General features: G+C 48.8%; 1 protein-coding gene across 1 annotated transcript; it reads left to right on the forward strand.

The window, feature by feature from the left end:
- Positions 1 to 6,158: 6,158 nt before the first annotated feature.
- Positions 6,159 to 16,092, forward strand: LOC103652587 (homeotic protein knotted-1-like). The gene is made up of 2 exons (XM_008678137.1): positions 6,159 to 6,473; positions 15,997 to 16,092. Exons 1-2 carry the CDS (start codon positions 6,159 to 6,161, stop codon positions 16,090 to 16,092), a joined length of 411 nt encoding a protein of 136 aa, XP_008676359.1.
- Positions 16,093 to 16,700: the final 608 nt, after the last annotated feature.

The following is a 16,700-nucleotide window of genomic DNA, read 5'->3' on the forward strand; positions in this document are numbered from 1 at the left end:
CGCGAGATCATCAAGCTCGCGAAGCGCGTCAGCGGACAGTGCGAGCAGACCTCCAAGGATGGCTCCCCACCCCATCGTAGGCCTGGCAAGGAGAGGGTCGACGACGGTGATGTGGCCACAGGGGAACGAGAACTCGGGTATCAGTCACCCGAGGGGGTCCTCAAGGACGTCTTCACTGGAGACTCTGACTCTGGTGACGACGGTGACCGTCGCAAGAAGCTGCATGTGATGTACGGCGGGAGCTGGGAGCTCACCTCCCGCAGGAATGTCAAGTCCCTGCGCCGAGAGGTCCTTTCGACGATCCCGGGGGTCCCGAAGGCTGCTCCACATCAGCGGTGGAGGAGCACCACTATCTCCTTCAGGGCATCCGACTGCCCCGAAAACATGGGAGGGGCTGGTGTACTACCGCTCATCACTGCCCCTGTCATCGCCAACATGCGGCTGCACCATGTTCTGATTGACGGAGGGGCCGACCTCAACGTCATCAGTCATGCTGCATTCAAGCAGCTGCAGATCCCAGGGTCCCGGCTGGGACCCTCTCGCCCATTCTCTAGAGTGGGCCCATAGCTGGTGTATCCACTTGGGAGCATCGCACTCCCGGTAACATTCAGGACCGAGGAGAACTTCCGCACGAAGAACATCTAGTTCGACGGCGCGGAGGTTAATCTCCCCTTCAACACCATCATCGGCAGGCCGGCCCTGTACCGGTTCATGGCCATTGCCCGTTACGGGTTTTTGGTCCTCAAGATGCCATCTCTGGCCGGGGTCCTCACCGTGCGGGGCGACCGCGCCGCTACGCTTGCGGCTGTGGAGAAGCTGCATGCCCTGGCGGCGGAAACTGCTCGCCCGGATGACGGAGGGAGGAACCCCTCGACCTCTGGAACCAAGGCGCCTACCAAGGTGCCGAAGGTGCGGCCATCGGGAGCGGACGAAGTCCCCGTCAAGGCCGTCCAGCTCAACGCGGGTTCCTCCTAGACCACTCGCATTGCGGGTGATCTGGAGGAAAAATAGGAACTCGTGCTCGTCGCCTTCCTCGAAGCAAATGCCGACGTGTTCGCATGGGAGCCGTCGCAGATGCCTGGGGTCCCTAGGGAGGTGATCGAGCACCATCTGAAGATCAACCCTGACGCCAAGCTGGTGAGTCAGAAGCCTCGCAAACAGTCCGTCGAGCAGAAGGACTTCATCCGAAAGGAGGTCCGGAAGCTGCTAGACGTCGGCTTCATCGAAGAGGTTCATCACCCAGTGTGGCTGGCCAACCCAGTCATCATCCCCAAGGCGAATGGGAAGCTTCGGATGTGCATCGACTACACCAGCCTTAATAAGGCTTGTCCCAAGGACCTGTATCCACTTCCGCGAATAGATCAAATCGTGGATCTACCTCCGGGTGTGACCTTTTGTCTTTCTTAGATGCTTATTCTGGTTTCCATCAAATCCAGATGTCTAGGAAAGATAGGAAGCACACCTCTTTTGTAACAGTGGATGGGCTTTACTGCTATGTTGTTATGCCCTACGGTCTAAAAAACGCATTGCCAACATTTGTGCGGGCGATGAGTTAGACTTTCGGGGACCTGATTAGGGACAAGGTGGAAGTATACGTCGATGACATCGTAGTCAAGACTAAGAGAGGGTCGACCTTAGTGGAAGACTTGACCCTGGTCTTCGACAGGCTGCGGGCAACCCGCACAAAGCTGAACCCGAACATGTGCGTCTTTGGGTCTTCGCAGGGAAGTTGCTGGGTTCCTGGTTTCATACCGGGGCATTGAAGCAAACCCAGAGAAAACCAAGGCGATTGAGGCAATGAGGCCTCCGACCCGTATCAAGGACGTCCAGAAGCTTATGGGGGTCATTAGCCGCCCTTAGCTGCTTCATTTCAAGGCTGGCTGAGAGGGCGCTACCCTTCTTCAAGCTGTTGCGGAACTCCGGCCCATTCTCTTGGACCGAAGAGGCAGAACAAGCCTTCCAAGAGTTGAAGCAGCGCCTGGTGTCCGTACCAATACTGGTAGCCCCAGAGCCTGGGGAGTCGTTGTATTTATACATCGCGGAGGCTGCGGAAGCGGTGAGCATGGTGCTGGTCGTTGAAAGGACAACACAAGAAGGCCTGGAACCTGAGGACTCAGGACCAGCTGCTAGGGTCCGGACCGTTCAGAGGCTGGTCTACTACATCAGCGAGGTCCTCCACGAGGCAAAGACTAGGTACCATGAGACGCACAAACTCCTCTTTGTTGTGCTTGTTGCGTCCAGGAAGTTGCGCCACTATTTCTAGGCACACAGGGTCGTGGTGGTGACCTCCTTTCTGTTAAGGGCCATCCTCCACAACTCTAATGCCACAGGCAACATCGCCAAGTGGGAGCGGAGCTCGCTGAGTTCCAGCTAGACTTCTAGCCTCGCTACGCTGTCAAGAGCCAGGTCCTAGCTGATTTCATTGTGGAGTGGACACCTCCCCCGAGCGCTCCTGGGGATCCGGATCCCGATTCGAACCCCACACCTGCAGAGCCCAGGGGTTCGGTCTTCACCGAGCCCCACTAGACGCTCTTCTTCGACAGATCCGGCCGTAAACAAGTTGGTAGAGCTAGGGTGGTCCTCATCGACCCCAACAGAGATCAAGTGAAGTACATGGTGCACCTTGAGTTCAAGGCCACCAACAATATGGTAGAGTACGAAGCATTGATCTTTGGCTTGTCGGTCGCCCTATTCCTGGGGATCTGACAGCTCCTCATAAAGGGGGACTCCCAGGTGATCATCAAGCAAGTCTGTGAGGAGTGTAGCTGCAACGAGCCCAGGCTCGCAGCGTACCTTCTTCACGTGAGGAAGCTGGAAAAGGACTTCACTGCCCTAGAACTGCAACACGTTCCTCGGGCTGACAACTCGGCGGCAGATGACCTCTCCATGAGGGCATCAACTTGGGCACCCGTGCCTAGGGATGGCAATTGGACCCGTGGGTATGGATACCCACGGGTTTCGTACCCGGTGGACATGGATTCGGGTTTGAAATCTTACCCGTGGATACAATCGGGTCGGGTACCCGAAATACGTCGGGTAGGGTACGGATAGTATGTTTTACCCATGGATATCCACTGGATACCCGAATTGTGTTTTTGTGGCCCATGAAGCAAAGAAAAGAAGCCCAACTGCCCAAAGGCTAAATCAGCAACCAGCTAAGCTAACCCTAACTCCCTAAATTCACTACTTCCCTTCCCGAGCTACCGTCCCGGCCGCCCACCCCAGCCGCCAGGACCCCAGAGCGGCAGCGCCCCACGTGACCACGCCGGCACGCGGCAGTCCCAGGCTCACAGGCGGCGGCCAGACCCCCATCCGCCACTCCCAGGCGGCGGCCAGGCCCCAGCCCCGCGCCCCCGCCCAGCAGCCAGTCGCCCAGTCCGCTGTTGGCCTGTTGCCTGTCTGCCTCCGCCCGCCAGGACGGCTCCCAGTCTTCTGCCCGCTGCGAGCCTGCGACGCTGACCCGAGCGGTCGAGCACTCGAGCTACGCCTGCGCTGCACGGCTGCGACCGGCGACCGTCCCCAAGCTGCGACTGCGACCGTCCTCAACCTGCGGCGTCCCCAACCTGCGGCGTCCCCAAGCTGCGACCGTCCCCAAGCTGCGACTGTTTGTAAATTGGTGATGTTGCTTATATATTTCACATGTTGTGATGTTGTTTATTAACTCCCATGTATCATAAACTGTGTTGTTCATCAATTTGAATACATATTTATACTTTACAGTACCATATCCACCGGATACCCGATACCCGACGGATACCCGGTGGGTACGGGTACGGGTCCATTTTTTTACCCGATTGACTTGGTGGGTATGGATATTTGTATAAGGGTCGGGTATGATACCGGGTCGGGTATTATCAGACCCGAACACAACCCGACCCGCTGCCATCCCTACCCGTGCCCAAGGGCGTCTTCGAAAGACGGCTGCTGAGACCCACCGCCCAGCCAGCCGAACTGGGCGAAGGGGGCGAGACTAGCACCTCGAAGCTAGCGGTCCCGGTGGCGTCCCATCTACAGAACCCACCGAGGACTGTGTGTGCTATAGGAGATCCTGCCAGTCCCTTAGCGCCACAGCCAATATCTCAGAGTGGTCCCGATGCATGGATCTCCGAGATCCGGGACTGCCTGAAGGAAAATATCCTTCCTGAAGACCATGTGTTCGCAGAGCGCATAGTGCGGTTGGCTAAACGCTACGTGGTGGTGGAAGGGGATCTCTACCGTCGTGCCGCCAATGGCATTCTCATGCGGTGCATTACCCAGGAGGAGGGCCGTGAGTTGCTCACGGAGATCCATGGAGGAGAGTGCGGAAGTCATTCATCATCCCGCACGCTGGTCGGTAAGGCCTTCCGGCATGGCTTTTACTAGCCAACCGCTCTCCAGGATGCAACTGAGATGGTAAAGTCCTGCAAGGCGTGCTAGTTCCACGCAACGCAGATACACACACTAGCTCAGGCTCTACAGATGATTCCACCCTCCTGGCCATTCGCCGTATGCGGGGTGGATATCTTGGGACCATTCCCCAGGGCCGTCGGCGGGTACCGGTTCCTCTTCGTCGCCATCGACAAGTTCACAAAGTGGCCAGAAGCCACCCCTGTGGTCAATATCACCCAGGGTGCTGCTGTCGCTTTCCTCAAATCGATCGTCTGTAGATTTGGGGTCCCAAGCCGTATCATTACGGACAACGAGACCTAGTTTACAAGTCGGATCTTCCAGGAGTATTGCGAGGACATCGGCACCCAACTTTGCTTTGCATCCATGGCTCATCCAAGGAGCAACAGCCAAGTGGAGAGGGCAAACATAGAAATCCTCAGGGGACTCAAGACACGCACCTACGACTGCTTGAAAAAGCATGGTGCAAATTGGGTCAGTGAGCTTACGTCTGTGCTATGGGGGAACCGGACCACACCCAGCCGAGCTACCGGGGAGACCCCGTTTTTCCTGGTCTACGAGGCAGAATCCTGCCTTCCCCCAGAAATCCTTATGGGCTCCCCACGGGTCCAGTCGTTTGATGAGTCTATGCAAGAACAGCTACGGCGTGAGGACGTGGACTTCATCGACGAGCGCAGATGGCAAGCAGCAATCCGAAATGCACGGTACAACCAAGTGCTCAGGCGCTACCATCAACGGTTCGTGCATAGTAGGGAGCTCGGGGTTGGGAACCTAGTCCAAAGGCGAGTACTGAACCGAGAAGGGCTCCACAAACTCTCCCCCAGTTGGGAAGGACCCTTCAAGGTGACGGAAGTATGCCGACCCTGGTGTGTCCGCCTTGCCACAACTGAAGGAGTGCCTCTTCCCAACCCCTGGAACATAGAGCATCTCTGTAAGTTCTATCCATAGGAGCAAGTCTGAGGGGTTAAGGTTTCTTATTTTTGTAAATAGGTTGTGCATACATGTACGCCAGCCCAGTGAGGTCCGCCCTCATAAGCCCGGCCTGTTGGTCTGCACCCATGCATATCGAGTTATAAAGAAAGGATTTACCCCCCAAATGTGCTTCTGTGATGATTTTATTCTGCTACAGTTTCCGGATATTACTTTTTATCTAACCCACCCATACAGATCCCACCCTTGCTGGTATGATGACATCCGAATTGATTAAGCCAGGCTTGCAGTTTGGGACCCCTATCCTGATACAGGGGGTCCGGCAACCTGCGGATCCGGTTCTAGAGAACGGGCATTTGTTTCCTGGGGTGGTCTGAAGCTGTGTAGCCGCTTAGCCTGGTCTCGTACCCTAAGCCTACACCTCCACCACTCTGCAACGGGTGACCTAGTATTTGGAACTGTGATCTTGTAGGTCCGGACATGAGGCTTGGCTTCCCAGACCCAATTTTGCAGGTCCTGTTGCATGAATCAAAGGATGGCTGATACCAGACGATGGGTCCTATGGGTGTGCTACTAACACTTCCTAGTCGAAGCTGTGTACAGGTCCAGGTTCCAGTCGAGCCTACCTCCTGGGGGGCGTTGCCAACTCTTTCTTAGGTATACTGGTATCCAGCCTCGACACGTCGAGCCTACATCCCAGAGGGGCCAAGTACCAGAGAGGAGTTGGTAACGCCACACACAACAAGGACAAATAGTATACAGATAAGTGCTAATACTGCTCGATAAATAAGTACTCAAAAGTATCTTACAAAAACCAAAAAATATTACAAAGCCGCTTCCCAATGGGACCCTTGCCTTCTCTCTGCAGATCTAGCTACTCATCATCAGCAGGAGGCGACGTCGAGGCCATCAAGGCCAGGATCATCTCGCACCCACACTACTACTCGCTCCTCACTGCCTACCTCGAGTGCAACAAGGTGGGGGCACCACCGGAGGTGTCGGCGAGGCTGACGGAGATAGCGCAGGAGGTGGAGGCGCGACAGCGCACGGTGCTCAGCGGCCTGGCCGCTGCAACAGAGCCAGAGCTGAACCAGTTCATGGAGGCGTACCATGAGATGCTGGTAAAGTTTAGGGAGGAGCTGACGAGGCCGCTTGAGAGGGAAATAGGGTCAAACCTTTTCCTAAATGATTTTGGTGGTTGAATTGCCCAACACAAATAATTGGACTAACTAGTTTGCTCTAGATTATAAGTTCTACAGGTGCCAAAGGTTCAACACAAACCAATAAAAAGTCCAAGATAGGGTTCAAAAAGGAAGGGGCAAAAGAAACAAAAGGATGCCCTCGTCTGGCGCACTGGACTGTCCGGTGTGCCACACCAGACAGTGTCCGGTGCACAAGGGTGGATCAACTCGAACTCGCCACCTTCGGGTTTCTGGAAAAGCCACTCCGCTATAATTCACCAGACTTTCCGGTGTGCCAACGGAGCAACGGCTACAACGCAACGGTCGACTCCAACGGAAACCTTAAAAACGCTACACTGAGCGGACCGTTCGCGCAGAGTCAGAGCAGGCGCCAGAAGGCGCACCGGACAGTGAACAGTGACTATCCGGTGCACCACTGGACTGTCCGATGGCCCAGGCTGTTAGAGCTCCAACGGTCGAACCCTAACGGTTGGGTGACGTGGTTGGCGCACCGGACAGTGTCCGGTGGCGCACCGGACTGTCCGGTGCGCCCATCGACAGACAGCCTCCCCAACAGCCATTTTGGTGGTTGGGGCTATAAATACCCCCAAACCACCACACTTCAAGGCATCCAAGTTTTCAGCCATTACATTCAATACGAGAGCTCTAGACTTCACTCCAAGACACAAATCAAGAGATCAAATCCTCTCCAAGTCCAAATTCACTCCAAACACTCAGTGGCTAGTGAGAGAGAGATTCGTGTTCATTTGAGTTCTTATCACTTGGATCGCTTTTCTTCTTCCTCCATTCTTGTTCTCAAGCAACTTGTAATCAAGCAAGAGACACCAAGTTGTGGTGGTCCTTGTAAGGGGTCTAAGTGACCCGATGATTAAGGAGAAAAGCTCACTCGGTCTAGGTGACTGTTTGAGAGAGGGAAAGGGTTGAAAGAGACCTGGTCTTTGTGACCACCTCAACGGGGAGTAGGTTTGCAAGAACTGAACCTCGGTAAAACAAATCACCGTGTCATCCACTTTCATTTGCTTGTGATTTGTTTCCGTCCTCTCTTTCGGACTCGGTTTTAATTCTAACGCTAACCTGGCTTGTAGATTGTGCTTAAAGTTTATAAAATTCAGATTTGCCTATTCACCCCCCCCCCTCTAGGCGACTTTCAATTGGTATGAGAGCCCAGTACTTCATTAGAGTCTAACCACTCGAAGTGATGTCGGGAGCATCCGCCAAATGGGAGATTGGGACCGGCGGCGACAAGTTCGCAAGCTCGGGGAGAACCCATTCGAGGGAGTCCGCCCACAAGCACAAGGAGGAATCCTCTTCCTCCATCAAGTCACAACGGAGAGGTGACAAGAAGAAGAAGATGAAGAAAGTGGTCTACTATGAGACCGACTCTTCGTCACCCTCCACATCCGGCTCCGAATTGACGTCCGTCACTTCTAAGCGCCATGAGCGCAAGAAGTATAGTAAGATGCCCCTTCGCTATCCTCGTATTTCAAAATACACTCCATTACTTTCCGTCCCATTAGGCAAACCACCGGTTTTGAAGGTGAAGATTATTCTATGTGGAGTGATAAAATGAGGCATCACCTAACCTCACTCCACAAAAGCATATGGGATATTGTTGAGTATGAAACGCAGGTACCAAAGAAAGGGGACAAGGACTATGATTTGGAGGAGATCGACCAAATCCGGCACTTCAACTCCCAAGCCACTACTATACTCCTCGCCTCTCTAAGTCGAGAGGAGTATAATAAGGTGCAAGGGTTGAAGAGTGCCAAAGAGATTTGGGATGTGCTCAAGACCACGCATGAAGGAGATGAGGTGACCAAAATCACCAAGCGGGAAACGATCGAGGGGGAGCTCGGTTGATTCATGCTCAACCAAGGGGAGGAGCCACAAGCCATGTACAACTGGCTCAAGACCTTGGTGAATCAAGTGCGCAACCTCGGGAGCACAAAATGGGATGACCATGAAATTGTCAAGGTTATTCTAAAATCACTCATTTTTCTTAATCCTACTCAAGTTCAATTAATTCATGGTGATCCTAGATATAAGCTAATGTCTCCCGAGGAGGTTATAGGAAAGTTTGTGAGCTTTGAGTTGATGATCAAGGCTCCAAACAAATCATCGAGCGAAGCACAACCTCCACACCCGAGGTGCAACCCGTTGCATTCAAAGCAACGGAGGAGAAGAATGAAGAGTCTACGTCAAGTAGGCTCCCCATCGACGCCTCCAAGCTCGACAATGAGGAGATGGCGCTAATCATCAAAAGCTTTCGCCAAATCCTCAAGCAAAGGAAGGGGAGAGATTACAAGCCCCATTCTAAGAAAGTTTGCTACAAGTGTGGTAAGCCCGGTCATTTTATTGCTAAATGTCCATTATCAAGTGATAGTGACAGGGGCGACGACAAGAAGGGAAGAAGGAAGGAAAAGAAGAAGTATTACAAGAAGAAGGGCGGCGATGCCCATGTATGCCGGGAGTGGGACTCCGATGAGAGCTCCACCGACTCCTCCTCCGATGAGGACACCGCAAACATCACCGTCAACAAGGGTGTCCTCTTCCCCAACATCGGCCACAAGTGTCTCATGGCAAAGGACGGCAAGAAAAAGAAGGTACAATCTAGAGCCTCCACTAAGTATGCAACATCTAGTGATGAGGATAACTCTAGTGATGATGAAGATAATTTGCATAGCCTTTTTGCCAACTTAAACATGCAACAAAAAGAAAAATTAAATGAATTGATTAGTGCTATTCATGAGAAGGATGAACTCTTGGATAGCCAAGAGGATTTCCTTATTAAGGAAAATAAGAAGCATGTTAAAGTTAAAAATGCTTATGCTTAGGAAGTAGAAAAATGTGAAAAATTAACTAGTGAGCTTAGCATTTGCCATGACACTATCTCCAACCTTAGAAATGAGAATGCTAAATTAATTGCTAAGGTTGAGAAGTTAAATGCTTGTGATGATTCTCTTGTCAACCTCAAAAATGATAATGCTAGTTTAATTTCTAAAATTGACAAGTTGAATGAATCACTTTCTAGCCTTAAAATTGAGAATGATAAATTAATTGCTAATGCTAAGAATTTAAATGTTTGCAATGATATTGTTTCCAATCTTAGAAATGAAAATGTCATGTTACATGCTAAGATTGATGAATTAAATGTTTGCAAACCCTCTATATCCACCGTTGATCATGTTTCTATTTGCATGAGATGTAGAGATATTAATGTTGATGCTATTCATGATCATCTAGCTTTAATTAAACAGCAAAATGATCACATAGCACAACTAACTAGCAAAATTAATGAGCATGAAATAGAAAATGAAAAGTATAAATTTGCTATAAGTATGCTTTATAGTGGGAGACGCCCTGGCATTAAGGATGGCATTGGCTTCCAACAGGGAGACAATGTCAAGCTTAATGCCCCTAAGAAATTGTCTAACTTTGTTAAGGGCAAAGCTCCCATGGTTCAGGATAACGAGGGCTATATTTTATATCCTGCTGGTTATCCCGAACATAAGATTAGGAGATTTCATTCTAGGAAGTCTCACTCTGGCTCTCATCATGCTTTTATGTATAAGAGTGAGGCATCTAGTTCTAGGAAATCCACTCATGTTAAATTGCCTAAAAGGAAATCTCCTATTGCATCAAATGAACCCAATGTTTCATTTAAGACTTTTGATGCATCATATGTTTTAACTAACAAATCAGACAAAGTAGTTGCCAAATATGTTGGGGGCAAACACAAGGGCTCCAAGACTTGTGTTTGGGTACCCAATGTGCTTGTTTCTAATGTGAAAGGACCCTGGACCGTTTGGGTACCTAAGAACAAGGCCTAAACTTGTTTTGTAGGTTTATGCATCCGGGGGCTCAAGTTGGATCATTGATAGCGGGTGCACAAACCACATGACTAGGGATATAAGAATGTTCTCCTCCTATGAGAAAAACCAAGATCCCCAAAGAGCTATCACATTCAGGGATGGAAATCAAGGTTTGGTCAAAGGACTTGGTAAAATTGGGCCTGTTTGGTTCAACTTTTTTCTGACCAGCTTTTCTGAAAATCTGGCTGTGGGGAGAATCTGAGTATCATTACGATTACATGTGGAGGAAGATAAAGTTGTTCATAGGGCTCAGGATCTAGAAAGTGACGGATTCCTACTATTACAACGACTCAACCGATTATGTGTTTATGTTGATTTTGAATGGTTTTTGCCCCAACGAATTTTATAGAAGCTGGCTGAAAAGCTGAGCGTTTGGCAGTCTGCAACAACTTTTGGTGGCCAGAAGCTGCAAGAAGCCGAAACAAACAGGACCTATATCTTCTGACCATTCTATTTCCAATGTTTTTCTTGTAGATTCTTTAGACTATAACTTGCTTTCAGTTTCTCAATTATGCAAAATGGGCTACAATTGTCTTTTTACGGATATAGTTGTTACTGTCTTTAGAAGAAGTGATGATTCAGTAGCATTTAAGGGAGTACTCGAGGGTCAGCTATACTTAGTTGATTTCAATAGAGCTGAACTCGATACTTGCTTAATTGCTAAGACTAATATGGGTTGGCTATGGCATCGCCGACTAGCCCATGTTAGGATGAAGAATCTTCACAAGCTTCTAAAGGGAGAGCATATTTTGGGACTAACCAATGTTCATTTTGAGAAAGACAGAGTTTATAGCACATGTCAAGCAGGGAAGCAAGTTGGTGTTCATCATCCACACAAGAACATCATGACGACCGATAGGCCGCTTGAGCTACTCCACATGGATCTATTTGGCCTAATCGCTTACATAAGCATCGGCGGGAGTAAGTATTGTCTTGTAATTGTGGATGATTATTCTCGCTTCACTTGGGTGTTCTTTTTGCAGGATAAATCTCAAACCCAAGAGACCTTAAAGGGGTTCTCGAGACGGGCTCAAAATGAGTTTGGCTTAAGGATAAAAAAGATTAGAAGCGACAATGGGACGGAGTTCAAGAACTCTCAAATAGAAGGCTTTCTTGAGGATGAGGGCATCAAGCATGAGTTCTCTTCTGCCTACACACCACAACAAAATGGTGTAGTGGAGAGGAAAAATAGAACTCTACTTGACATGACGAGGACCATGCTTGATGAATACAAGACTTCGGACCGGTTTTGGGCGGAAGCAATCAACACCGCTTGCTATGCCATCAACCGTCTCTAACCTTCACCGAATCCTCAAGAAGACATCATATGAACTCCTAACCAGTAAAAAGCCCAATGTTTCATATTTTAGAGTCTTTGGTAGCAAATGTTTTATTCTTGTTAAAAGAGGTAGAAAATCTAAATTTGCTCCTAAGGCTGTAGAAGGCTTTTTACTTGGTTATGACTCAAACACAAAGGCATATAGAGTCTTTAACAAGTCCACTGGACTAGTTGAAGTTTCTTGTGACATTGTGTTTGATGAGACTAACGGCTCTCAAATAGAGCAAGTTGATCTTGATGAGCTAGATGATGAAGAGGCTCCATGCGTCGCGCTAAGGAACATGTCCATTGGGGATGTGTGTCCTAAGGAATCCGTAGAGCCCTCACAAGCACAAGATCAACCATCATCTTCCATGCAAGCATCTCCACCAACTCAAGATGAGGATCAAGCTCAAGGTGATGAAAATGAAGATCAAGATGAGCCACCTCAAGAGGAGGACAATGATCAAGGGGAAGATGTCAATGATCAAGACAAGGAAGATGATCAAAGTCAAAGACAACCTCACCTAATAGTCCACCAAGCGATACAAAGAGATCACCCCGTGAACTCCATCCTCGGCGATATTCATAAGGGGGTAACCACTCGATCTCGTGTCGCTCATTTTTGTGAACATTACTCTTTTATGTCTTCTATTGAGCCATACAGGGTGGAAGATGCATTAAGAGATTCAGATTGGGTGTTTGCTATGCAAGAGGAACTCAACAGCTTCACGAGGAATGAGGTATAGCATCTTGTTCCATGTCCTAACCAAAATGTTGTAGGAACCAAGTGGGTTTTCCGCAACAAGCAAGATGAGCATGGTGTGATGACAAGGAACAAAGCCCGACTTGTGGCCAAGGGATATTCACAAGTCGAAGGTTTGGATTTCGGGGAAACCTATGCACCCGTAGCTAGGCTTGAGTCAATTCGTATATTACTTGCCTATGCTACTTACCAAGGCTTTAAGCTCTATCAAATGGACGTGAAAAGTGCCTTCCTCAACGGACCAATCAAGGAAGAGGTCTATGTTAAGCAACCTCCCGGCTTTGAAGATAGTGAGTACCCTAATCATGTTTATAAACTCTCTAAGGCGCTTTATGTACTCAAGCAAGCCCCAAGAGCATGGTATGAATGCCTAAGAGATTTTCTTATCACTAATGGCTTCAAAGTCGGAAAAGTCAAGCCTACACTCTTTACTAAAACCATTGCAAATGATTTGTTTGTATGCCAAATTTATGTTGATGATATCATATTTGGGTCTACTAACAAATCTACTTGTGAAGAGTTTAGTAGGATTATGATTCCAAAATTCGAGATGTCTATGATGGGGGAGTTGAAGTATTTCTTAGGATTTCAAGTGAAGCAACTCCAAGAGGGCACCTTCATCATCCAAACAAAGTACATTCAAGACATACTCACTAAGTTTGGAATGAAGGATGCCAAGCCCATTAAGACACCCATGGGAACCAATTGACATCTCGACCTCGACACAGGAGGTAAATCCGTAGATCAAAAGGTATACCGGTCGATGATAGGATCTTTACTCTACTTATGTGCATCTCGATCGGATATTATGCTTTCCGTATGCATGTGTGCAAGATTCCAAGCCGGTCCTAAGGAAGTTCACCTTAGGGCCGTGAAAAGAATCTTGAGATATTTAGTTCATACACCTAAGTTTGGTCTTTAGTACCCCAAGGGATCCACATTTGATTTAATAGGTTATTCAGATGCTGATTGGGCAGGGTGTAAAATTGATAGAAAGAGCACATCGGGGACTTGTCAGTTCTTGGGAAGATCCCTAGTGTCTTGGGCTTCAAATAAGCAAAATTCAGTGGCTCCTTCCACCGCCGAAGCCTAGTACATTGCCACAGGCCATTGTTGCGCGCAATTGCTTTGGATGAGGCAAACCCTTAGGGACTATGGCTACAAATTAACCAAAGTCCCTCTCCTATGTGATAATGAGAGTGCAATCCACATGGTGGATAATCCCGTTGAACACAGTCGCACTAAGCACATAGCCATTCGATATCACTTTTTGAGGGATCACCAACAAAAGGGGGATATCGAGGTTGCTTATGTTAGCACCAAAGAACAATTAGCTGATATCTTTACCAAACCATTAGATGAGAAAACCTTTACCAAACTTAGGAATGAGCTAAACATTCTTGATTCTCGGAATTTTTATTGACACTTTGCACACACAGCTCATTTATATACCTTTGATCATATCTCTTCCATGTTCTATGACTAATGTGTTTTCAAGTGTATTCTTATGCTAAGTCATAGATTGAAAGGGAAATGGAGTCTTCGGCGAAGACAAGGCTTCCACTCCACTCTACCGGTATTATTTACCCTTCGTCGTCACTCCGCATCGCTCTCCACATTGGTATAATCCTTCACTCATATATTGTTTGCCAAAGGGGGAGAGAATTTAAAAAGGGCTCTAAAGACTCCGTTTTTGGCGATTAATGTCAAAGGGGTAGAGAGTATTAGCCCAAAGCAAAAGGACCGTACCACCACCATGCCAATTTCAAAAAAAATCGAAACAAGTTTAAAGTTTTAAAATGTTCTTCAACTGGTATCTTTGAAATTAGTATTCCTCTAAGAAATTCTATCTCAAAAAATATCTATATTTTAAGGAGGAGTTTTTCAAAAATTGATATCTAAAATATTTGACATTCTTTCAATTTGAAAAAACCCTCTTGGACACTAAGAGAAGAATTTCATCCAAGGGGAGTTTTGTTTAGTCAAAGGAAAAGCATTTGAAACAGGGGAGAAAATTTCAAATCTTAAAAATACTTCTCGAAATCTTATTCATATACCTTTGACTATTTGCAAAAAGACTTTGAAAAAGGATTTTCAAAAACATTTGCAAAAACAAAACAAGTGGTGCAAGCATGGTCCAAAATGTTAAAAGAAAGAAAGCAATCCATGTATATCTTATGAAAGTTTAATTTGGTTTAATTCCAAGCAACCTTTGCACTTACCTTATGCAAACTAGTTCAATTATACACTTATATATTTGTTTTGGTTTGTGTTGGCATCAATCACCAAAAAGGGGGAGATTGAAAGGGAAATAGGGTCAAACCTTTTCCTAAATGATTTTGGTGGTTGAATTGCCCAACACAAATAATTGGACTAACTAGTTTGCTCTAGATTATAAGTTCTACAGGTGCCAAAGGTTCAACAAAGACCAATAAAAAGTCCAAGATAGGGTTCAAAAAGAAAGGAGCAAAAGAAACCGAAGGCTGCCCTCGTCTGGCGCACCGGACTGTCCGATGTGCCACCGGACAGTGTCCGGTGCACGAGGGTGGATCAATTCAAACTCGCCACCTTCGGGTTTCTGTAAAGGCCACTCCGCTATAATTCACCGGACTGTCTGGTGTAGCACCGGACTGTCTGGTGTGCCAACGAAGCAACGACTACAGCGCAATGGTCGACTCCAACGAAAACCTGAAAAGCGCTACAATGCACGGCCAATTCGCGCAGAGTTAGAGCAGGCACCAGAAGGCGCACCGGTCAGTGAACAGTGACTGTCCGGTGCACCACCGGACTTTCCGGTGGCCTAGGCTGTCAGAGCTCCAACGGTCGAACCCTAACGGTTGGGTGACGTGGCTGGCACACCGGTCAGTGTCTGGTGGCGCACCGGACTGTCCGGTGCGCCCATCGACAGACAGCCTCCCCAACGGCCATTTTGGTGGTTGGGGCTATAAATACCCCCAACCACCACACTTCAAGGCATCCAAGTTTTCAGCCATTACATTCAATACAAGAGCTCTAGACTTCACTCTAAGACACAAATCAAGAGATCAAATCCTCTCCAAGTCCAAATTCACTCCAAACACTCAGTGGCTAGTGAGAGAGAGATTCGTGTTCATTTGAGTTCTTGTCGCTTGGATCGCTTTTCTTCTTCCTCCATTCTTGTTCTCAAGCAACTTGTAATCAAGCAAGAGACACCAAGTTGTGGTGATCCTTGTAAGGGGTCTAAGTGACCCGTTGATTAAGGAGAAAAGCTCACTCGGTCTAGGTGTCCGTTTGAGAGAGGGAAAGGGTTGAAAGAGACCCGGTCTTTGTGACCACCTCAACGGGGAGTAGGTTTACAAGAACCGAAACTCGGTAAAACAAATCACCGTGTCATCCGCTTTCATTTGGATGTGATTTGTTTTCGCCCTATCTTTCGGACTCGGTTTTAATTCTAACGCTAACCCGGCTTGTAGATTGTGCTTAAAGTTTATAAAATTCAGATTTGCCTATTCACCCCCCTCTAGGCGACTTTCATCACTGCACGAGGCGATGGAGTTCATGCGAAGGGTGGAGTCGCAACTCAATTCGCTTTCCATCTCTGAAAGGTCGCTGCGCAGCATCCTTTCATCTGAGCACTAGCGGAAGAGGGCCACCCCCACGAACATCTCGCAAAGGTGGGCAAAGATGGCCGCCTGGAGGATGGAGTGGAGCGTGAGGTGCTGAAGCTGGAGGCCGATCTCCTTCAGCAGCAGGAGGAAGAAAGGCGAGATCGGCAGCGCCAACCCGCAGGAGAGGTAGGAGACGAAGAGCACGAACTCCCCGGCAGCGAGATCGCCGATGGGAGTGGCACCGGCGCGGATCCTTCCGGCGAACACCGGTGCGCTCCATCCGAGCAGGTTGCGCACCAGGTTGAGTGCCCCCTCGGACTGGAAACGCTCGGGATGAACTAGCGAGGCCATGACGACTACGACGGCGGAAAGCAGAAGAGCGCGGATGCAAAGGGGCACAGAGAGCTCGAAGGCGAAAGGGCGCATCAGCTGGAAAAGAATGCGAAAGCATAACTGCTCCGCGCGGGGTCAATCCCTTTTCAAGGCAGACTCTCTTGTTCGCGCCTCGAGACGCCGCAGAAAATCTCGCCCGACGCGCACCAAAGCAACCCAGCCTATGACACGGGAGCCCGGGTCCACAAGTCATACAACTGGTGTGCTGATCTCTGAGTGCGGAGAAGGCGAACTGCCATGCAAGGA

This window comes from Zea mays, chromosome 3 (genome assembly GCF_902167145.1).
Source record: "Zea mays cultivar B73 chromosome 3, Zm-B73-REFERENCE-NAM-5.0, whole genome shotgun sequence".
NCBI classification, from domain to species: domain Eukaryota; kingdom Viridiplantae; phylum Streptophyta; class Magnoliopsida; order Poales; family Poaceae; genus Zea; species Zea mays.

Coding starts and splice junctions, on each gene's coding strand:
- LOC103652587 (XM_008678137.1), top strand. CDS start 6,159: ATGGGACCCTTGCCTTCTCTCTGCAGATCTAGCTACTCATCATCAGCA. Junction 6,474..15,996: donor AGCTGACGAGGCCGCTTGAG/AGGGAAATAGGG, acceptor TCATCACTGCAC/GAGGCGATGGAGTTCATGCG.